Here is a 9,212-nt window from a genome sequence, read left to right as displayed (position 1 = left end):
GAGTTATTTGCGTGAGTTTCTGTCCATTGAGAAAGCAGAGAGTAGTGACTAACATAAGACCTTGCCTAGCACCTTGTGACTTCAGATTAAGGCACAATGGATCACGGTGTCGTTGTTCATGAACATGATAAGTTAATCTCATTCACTAAATTAACGATTAGTTGTTATACATATGATCTTTGATTTTGTACTCATATCATGTAATTTAATTTACAGAAGGAACCTAAATTTGTCCGCATTCTTTATCAAATAAGCTGGAAGGTGAACCGCAGATGCTGATTTGGGAATTGATCCCATTTTCTTGATCAGGTCCTTGAATGTATTCTTCAGGCAACATATCAAAAAGATCATCTCCTCGACAAATGAGCCTCTGTATTCTTCTGTAATCCAGAAAGTCTCTCCACCTTACACGGTCTGTGTGGCTGTAAGCCATCATCTTGAACACAAAGTCATCAATGTGCCGGAAGCAAAAACTACAATGCCACCCCGCATCAGAGAGCAGTTCATCAGTTTGCCGGGTATGCTGGTACTTGGTATTGGGGCTGTAGATCTGAGCTGTAGCCCGCCAGCTGCTATAGTCCACTGGGAACTCAAACGAGTACAAGTAGTGCTTCAGCTCAAGATGCATTTTAAAAGGGATCCCGTCACACCATTGCAACAGTTTCAAAGTCTGCGGGCTAGGGATCTCATCAGTGTCTGACATTATGATGACATCCCCATAGGAAATCCCTGCTTGCTGAAATAAAGCATTCATAGCTACACGTTGCATTCTCTCAAGTTTAAAGGGGTCTGTACGTGAACCTCCAAGTAAACTTATGCCAGGAAAGGCATAGTGGACAATTTTTTCCTGAGCAAAGGCAAACCTGTTCCGATTTGAATCAAAGTAGAGAGGTTTTGGTATTCCAGTAAATGTAGTATCTGCCCTCTAATTCATTGCTGAAGATGATGGCATCAAAAATAAGGCGTGGGGTGGCACGCAGGGACCAGTCATGAAGCCGGCAAAGGTGGTCCATGCTTACATTTTCTGCATAGTAGTGTGGCAGCTGTATGAATGGAGATGGAGGCTTATCCCAAATAGGCCGGCAAAAATATGTAACTTTCTGCTGATCTGCATACAGTCCATATATACATGCAGGCACAAATATCAACAGTAAGAGACAAAAGAACTTGCGAGGAATCCGTCTGGAAGTAGGACGAAGAGGTCGCGGTGCCATGCCTTGAAGGAAGACTATGAGAGGTTTAGCTTTTAACATGTTTACCCCAACTCAACAATCAATACAATCATAGCTCTAGCATTTTTGATCACCTGCATGCAGTAAACAAAATTCAAGATAAACAATGCAACTCACTTTTGCATAAATCTTAAATGAGAATAAAAGAACCGGCTTGGGAGAATATACCACAGAGAGGACGGAACACTATTCTTACTCAAAGAACAAGCATATCAACAATTGGATGTATCCAGACATATGGAGAAAAAAAGTTGATTCATTGCTGGGATTCTGGACAAAATTGGAATACACGGAATCAAGAAAATGTCATGTTGGTCATCTGGTCTGGTATCTAATGTACAATGCATCATGTTGCCTTTGATTTCTGGAATCAAAAGTCACTTTAAGAAGTTTTTAAAGACATAAGAAAACACAGTCGAACTATATAATCTCTCAGTTAAACCCACACATAAGTTACCCTAACAACACAGATCAAGATTCCTTTCCCTTAGGCTACTAGAAACCTTCACAGATTTTTCTACAGTAAATAGATTTAAAAGTCAATATCATCAATGGCTTTGGTTTTCCCCAAGCTTTTGACCGGCAAGTCTTAATCTGATCATCATTTACACTCTTCATCAATCACTTACTCATATATAGTATCTAATCTCAAGAACTGCACCCAGCATGGCAGCATCGGGGACCCAAAACATCAGAGCAAATTAGTTTCTAACAATAAACTGAGTTTCTTTATTCATTTCTCGATTCTTATTTAACACTTCTAGTATAACAGCAAGAGAACAACTTAGTTCCATTGATAAGGTTGGTATGAACTAAACAGCAGATTTTATCAACTAAACACAAGAACTTTGGTTCCAAACCAATTGGGTTCAGTTTCAGTTTCATAATTTACTAGAGTAAACTCAAATTCAAACGAAAAAAGACCCAGAACAGTCATCCATAGTGTTGGAGAAGGTTTGGATATACTTACCATATAAAGAAAGCTTGGCGTTGTTGAAGTATGAGGAAGGCTACGGCGACATTGCCTCTCCAAGACAAGCAGATATTTTAGGGAAAGCCGGAGAAAGAGCGAGAGTGAGAGAGAAGCTCGGAGACAATAGCTTGAATAGAGGGGACGACGATCACGTGTCTATGTAGCTGATCACGTGCCAGAGATCCACGTGGCCTATGTAAGCGGCACCTGGGACGCTTTTGGACTATACCAGAATCCATTATACGAACTAAATTTACTTACATGCTCGTTCGCATATATAAAAATCACATGTAATTTTTATTTATTATGATTATACTATAATTAATTTTTAAAATTTTTAAATTAATTATTAATTTATTTTTATCACGTATTATTAATTAATAATATAAATAATTATAATATAATCATAATTAATTTATGACACGGTTTTTATCTAAATAAATAGACATGAGAATGGTTAAAAAATGTGATCGGTAAATTTCCATCCCATCTTCTGCGACATGTCGGTCTGCAAAATGTGAGAGGGACTAATGGGGATATGACACGTGTCCAGTAGAAGATGTGGGGTTTTGGGGGTACGTGGCGAGGGATGGGTGAAGTGTCGGCAGTGACGGTGGTGAACTTAGCAGTCACACCGCCGGACGTGGCTGTAATATTATTACGTAGTAGAGTAGTCTTTGGCTCCCGGTAGCATACTAATTGTGCTGTACCAATCGTCGACTCTACTTGCATTGCCGGTGTATGACAGAATGATCGGAAAATATTACTCGTAAAATGATGGCAGTGCACTATTGCATCATGGCAATTGGGAGTGACATAGATACATGTTCTCGAAACATGGCATTTGTAATCGATGATTAAGTAGTTGGGTAACAGATGCATGCTCAACAAAATTGATCCAAAAAGAAGCCAACTATAGGAGTCCACATTTAGTAATCAACGCTTAGTTGTTATGAATAGGAAGGCGAAGAAGAGATAGAGGAGGCTTCTATTCAAATTTAGATAAAGAGTCCCTTTAGATAATTATAGAAGCACGTTACTATTGTAAGCTAAGATTGATCCACATGTTATACAAACCCGATGATTGATTAGCAAGGATAATCCTCAATCCTCTAGCTCTGCATGAACTATATTTTACATCAGTTCCTCGATTCCATGTACTACCTAGCTTAGCTAACGCTAGACCAAAATATTCAATTTTGATGATTCGATCCCCAAAGTAGTTCTCTAATTAATCCTTCATTCGTTTCCCCTCTTAATCAATTTCAGGCGTTGCACAGACCGCACGAAATTTCTGCATAACCAAAATTGCAAACATGAGTACTAATTTACTACTTAATCAACTAGATATAAAGTTTATAATACAATTGGAAGGTGTGTTTTTTAATACCTCCAAGGCACATCTTGACCATGAGCAAGAAGCCAGTCTCCCTCCCGGTCTTGATAAGCGAGTTTATAATTGTTTGAATCCATCTCACTTTTGTCAAACATGTGCATCAATGTTGTTAGGAGTGTTTGGAAATTCTGGTGTTGGCTCAAGTCGATCTTTCTTGCTATCCCTACTCCCTCCATCTTTACCTTCACAAACGTCGAGCCACCGCCATTAACCCTCACCGTTCGACGACGAACACCGCCGTCGCCGTGGATGTGAAAGAAAGTCTCCTTCCTCCACGAATTAACGGGCGGCCAACCCACCACTCCATCTTCCTCATTTCTACATTAGCTTTTGATACGATCAATTAGATTCATGTTGACTGCAATGAGATTCGAAAAAGAAAGTAAAGAACGAGGGAGGGAGGGAATGTGTAGTAATATCACGTACTTGGTCATGATGATGTAAGGGGAACTGTGTTCGGTGTCATCTTCATCGTCGTCGTCGTCGTCGTTTGGTTGTTGGTTGTTCCAAAGCAACCAAGGCAGCGTTCGAGGCACGCCAGCTGAGGCATTGCTGGGCTCTAAAGCTTGGTCGAAACTACGCTTCTTGTTCTTGTTGCTGCCGGAAGGGTTGTGGAGAAAGTCGTTGATGTTCAAGTCGAGGCCGCCTTTGACTGGAAAACTGTTATTGGTCGGAAGAGCGAGACCCAGTTGAAGCTCCATTGTAGTGGCTTAGCTAGTAAAACTCCAACAAGAACAAAACAAAGATTGCTCAATATAATATGGAAGCTAAAGTGAGACTTTGAGGCTTTGAGAAAGAGAGAGAGAGTCTGGGTTTTAAGGGATCTGGGTTTGTTGCTGCATAGTGAGACTAGGGTTTTAATATAGACAGAGAGGCGGTGAGCTAGAGAGGAGAGGATCAAGGAGGGTGGCTGGGGACATGGGACAGTGGGACACGGAAACAGAAGGAGAGAGAGAGGGAGAGAAGAAGAAGGAGGTGACTGGGGACATTGGACCAAGGTGTCCGAGTCATTGTTATACTTTCGGCCGACCCAGTTGTCCCGCTGTTTAACTTCATTGTTTTCTGTAACCGATTCTAACACAAAAGCTATTTACGTTGCCCTATTCTACACACAGCAAATTTGCAGCAGCTATTCACGTAACTTCCAAGCATCATCTCTTTTAATTTGTTCTTCTTTGAGTCGACAAAGGAGTTACATATTAACAACACCGAGCCAAGATTCCAAACATCATGAAACTCAGAAACAAAAACAGTGATCTAGTGACCAGTATTGTTGGATCTTCGAATATAAGTAAGATGTACGCACGTCATTGAATTCATTCTACTCGTAATAACATGCATTAAATAAGTTTATAAATTGGACTTCCAAAATTACTGAAATTCAATTAAAGAAATTAGACTATTTCATGAATGTTCATGAATTATGGAAAAAAAAAGTATATAGTAAAGGAGGTTATTATGTGACGTGTCTTGATATGAGCGTTATTTTTAACAAATTAAGGCTTAAAATTCATTTTTTTTCATACAATGTACATATTTAGAACTTCTTACTTGAAATTGCGTTTATGTAACATGTTGTGGAAACCGTGAAATTGGTTATAATCTCGTGGTGTATCACTCCTCTATTTGAGATGCAGATCCCTTTTTTTAGACAGAGTATGATTCATCGTATTATACTTTTGTTCACGTAACCGGAAAAGAAAACAAAAGGATCATAAGACTGATGAGAAAATCATCAGTCCTGCTCACATTTTAATATTTAGAACTAACTACGTGTCTATTTAATGTGTTGTCCCGCACCAAACACTAGCTCGAGTAATACTAAAGTCTATGATTAGACACGAATTGATGTCTGATTTTAAATATTTCTGTTTGGCACATATGTGTAGACAGCTTCTTACAGAATTAACCCCTTAAAAAGAGACCGTATCTTTGGGAGCTTCGACATTAATATAAGTTCATTCAAAACATGGAGATAAATATTACCATACATGGCTTCCTCTTTGTCATTTTGCATCATATAATAATTCACAAATGGCGCATGCAACGAACAACATATATGTTCGTGTTCGTGATGAATGTTCATCCCAAAGAAATAATCATACACCGCAACATTAACTATTGGGGTACAAAATTGACAAAACGTACAGATGTGCTTTGTTTTGGCTTTGTTTGGGGGACGAATATGCACGAAGAAGAAAGAAGACCAATCCAAATCGAATTAATACGAATTCTTGTATGGTCGTTTTAGAAGATACGTATGTGGTTTAGAAATCCCCAACCAGCCACCATAAAAGAATTGTCTCATCTCAGTCTGGTCGTACTCTCAGCCTCTTACCCTCAGTATGATTGAAGAAGCAAAACTAGGGTCAGTCACCGGGGATGTCACGCGACTCGCCGGCAACGACACGTGAGGCTGGACCAAGAAAGCCGCACGACTCGATGAGACTACTAAGAAGATGCCACCCACATTCCAACAATCAACCCTATTACACTTCATTATCGAAGAACTTAGCCGGACTGTTCTGGCCGGCAGATTAAACTAGTCTGATATCGATCTGATCGAGTTGTATCTATTATATTCCATATTCGTATGCATGCATGAAAGTGATGAAACTGTACATTTTAGGGTTCAAAGGAGCTAGATAGACCATGTGTCCGATGGTCCAGCTTCACGAGCAGATCAAGAGTGTACGTATGTGTGGGTGTGTGACCACCGAGTTGATTTTGATCGCTAGGCTTATATGGTGAAGGCCGAGCTTTACATGATCGATGGGATGAGAGTGAGTATAATATCGAAGAGTTTGTCTCTGAAAGAGGTCCCCTTCTCTGCAAGGGTGAAGTGATCATATATGCATGTATGATCCAATCCTTTCTATCTTATCTCCTTTGTACCTGGACAGTGGACACATTTCACGGGTACGATTATGAAAAATTATCATTGTGATTTTTACATGAAATTGATAGTCTAGCTAGAGTAAAAATGATTTTTAAGCATCTAGTGAAACTTGAAGAGCATCATGCAATAACATTTTTAAGAATCACATATGTTGCAATAACATTTTTATCTGAATTATTGTACCACTCTTAAAGAAAAGCCATTTATAGGATATTCTATATATAATATAGGCTGAATGAAAGTGATCGACTATCTAATTATAATTAATCAAACTCAAATAGTATATATCTACCTAGGCAAGAACTTGTTGAAAATACTACATAGGGGGGGGGACAAACGGACAAACTATATATTTTGTATATATAGTCAGATTTTGCTTTGTGTTATGATCACAACTTTGAACTCGAAGACAAGAAATCAAGATTCATCTCCATCCAGATTTTTTCTATCATTTTGTTCTCACTCTTTCCTTCTGCAGGCCATTATTGCAACACACGTGGGAATAAGTTTAATACTGTTGGATTAAAATTAATGGATCATATCTACTTATCTAGTGGTGTTTGCTCTCATGCATCAGATTTTGTCAACTTTAGGGCCACTCAGACGACTAATTTTTCTATCATCTTAAACCTGCATATTCACAAAACTCTCATAATTAATTAATTGGACATGCATAGGAGTTTTTCATACTACATAAAATAGGGTTTTAAGAGCAAAAGCTGACCAATTGGATTTTACAACTACAAGATCTTGTAGTGTTGATGATGGATTTATGGATTCGGCCAATTACTAAGAGAAAGACGTTTCGGTCGTTCTTTTGCTTCTAAAGCTAGCGAACAAATGCTGCAGAAAGTCAAGATTAGGCATCAAATGTTAAGAAAAAAGAAGCAGATTGTTCAATAACCTTGTCAACCTAGTTAATAATCATGTCTGGTTTAGTTTTGGTAAGACCGTAAGACATCTAGGTCCGACTTCAAGAACACATGCCTTAATTTTTGCTGCACTCTGCAGGCAACAGCTTCAGAAAGAAGGATAACATCTTAATGATCTTATGTATAGTTTCTTCCTCGCTTTCAATTTGGTGGTTCATTTGGTAAGACTTTGAGTCCTCATTGTCGGGTTTTAGATCAATAAGCAATAAAGTGACTGTGAGCTTCTTTCGAACCTTCAAAATCCAAACCCCGCCATGCACGATTTCCTCACTTTGAAAAATTATATATAAAAGACTTCCTGCATTTTCTTTCTGCGCTTGTCATAATGTCACGGTTTGTTGGTGGGAAATAGACCAGAAGCGGAATGCAGATGGTAACTGCCAGTATGACTTGCGTTGGCATTGGCTTATGCCTTGTCATAATTAGCAAACCCAATCACTAGTTCCAATGACCCAACGACACTGAACGACCACACAGTTAGCAAGGCAGTAGCCCCGGCCACGGAATGAGAATCCATGCGTCCGGAACCGACTTTGGATGCGCTCGCACGCGCAGCCCAAAATGAGCTCGAGAGAGCACTAAGAAGGGGCATTGTCCCATATCGAGAAATGAAGCTCCACTTACTCCAATTCAGCTACATAAGGTCAAATCTCTCTCCTCATTAACTAAGTAATCCATGTTGACCTACTTTTACTCTGTCAACATACATACATTATATGACTTAGGCATCAGAGAGTTGAAACCGCAAATGCGCGGTCTGTCTTCTAACGTCGCATTGTATCTTACTTAGTAGATCAAAGGGCATCCGACATTGGTTGCGCATCAAGGAATACACTCGTATGGATAACTGTGTGCTCCAGCCCATCCGGCGGAACACAATGTTAACATTGGCACCGTATGTAGGAAAGCGCGACGAAGGCCAGAAGAAATAACAAAAACTTTAAATTTCAACAGTATGGACTCACCGGTCCATGCACGAAAAGACACAAGAAATAAAAAAAACGTTAAACTTCGACAATATGGACTCACCGATCCGTTCCGGAACGCCAGAAGAAACCAACCTCAACCCAAAGTCCAGAGCGATAGATTCTGCATCCAAGACTCCACAATCCAACGTCGGAACTAGCAAGACGCCGGATAAAACGAAAGGAAAAGAGGCTGGCCCCGTAACCACAACTCACTCTTGCAACGACGAAGGAGAAAGTTTGGAGAAAAGCATAATGATCCTACTTCTCAAACGACTAGAAGAAATAGAGAAGAAGGTACATGCACCTCCTACCCAGTAACAGTCGTTCTTTGCAGCCAAACTGGGACCATTCACCGCGGCCATCCAAAACACAGTCAGGCCTCTACAGTAAAAAAAGCCCGAAGATTACGCCATACATTGGCGAGGGAGACCTGTTCCGGCACATCAATAATTTCAAGAAAGTAACGACATCTAGGGAACATGATGACGCAACGTTGTGCCACCTATTCAACAAAACACTAGATAGGGACGTAATGAACTGATTCTTTGAGCAACCATCCAACACCATAAACTCCTACACACAAATGATAAAAACATTTATTAACATGTTCATCCTAATGACAAAAGGAATGCACACTACGACAACTTATTCAAGGTCCAACAGAGTGAAACTGGAGCGCTAGGTCCTACATGCAGAAATGGCAAACAACGACATCAAAATGCATGAATTTCAACAAAGCACTTACCCTGGAAGCATTTAAGGTGGGACTACACCAAACAAACTTCATCTTCTATCTCCAAATTATAATGCTA

At 39.7% G+C, this 9,212-nt stretch overlaps 1 protein-coding gene and 1 pseudogene across 1 annotated transcript; both read right to left on the bottom strand.

Annotated features, from left to right (window-relative positions):
* Positions 1-210: 210 nt before the first annotated feature.
* LOC126792667 (uncharacterized) lies at positions 211-2,293 on the bottom strand (annotated as a pseudogene).
* A 1,009-nt stretch (positions 2,294-3,302) lies between these two features.
* Positions 3,303-4,406, bottom strand: LOC126796174 (auxin-responsive protein IAA31-like). Its single transcript, XM_050522942.1, has 3 exons — positions 4,028-4,406; positions 3,596-3,919; positions 3,303-3,499 (listed from the first exon to the last, which is right to left on the bottom strand). Exons 1-3 carry the CDS (start codon positions 4,300-4,302, stop codon positions 3,445-3,447), a joined length of 654 nt encoding a protein of 217 aa, XP_050378899.1. The 5' UTR covers positions 4,303-4,406; the 3' UTR covers positions 3,303-3,444.
* Positions 4,407-9,212: the final 4,806 nt, after the last annotated feature.

This window comes from Argentina anserina, chromosome 1, assembly GCF_933775445.1.
Source record: "Argentina anserina chromosome 1, drPotAnse1.1, whole genome shotgun sequence".
Taxonomy (NCBI): Eukaryota; Viridiplantae; Streptophyta; class Magnoliopsida; order Rosales; family Rosaceae; genus Argentina; species Argentina anserina.
This window is presented reverse-complemented; position numbering and strand designations above follow the sequence as displayed.

Coding starts and splice junctions, on each gene's coding strand:
- LOC126796174 (XM_050522942.1), bottom strand. CDS start 4,302: ATGGAGCTTCAACTGGGTCTCGCTCTTCCGACCAATAACAGTTTTCCA. Junction 3,920..4,027: donor CCTTACATCATCATGACCAA/GTACGTGATATT, acceptor AAGCTAATGTAG/AAATGAGGAAGATGGAGTGG. Junction 3,500..3,595: donor GGTCAAGATGTGCCTTGGAG/GTATTAAAAAAC, acceptor TTGGTTATGCAG/AAATTTCGTGCGGTCTGTGC.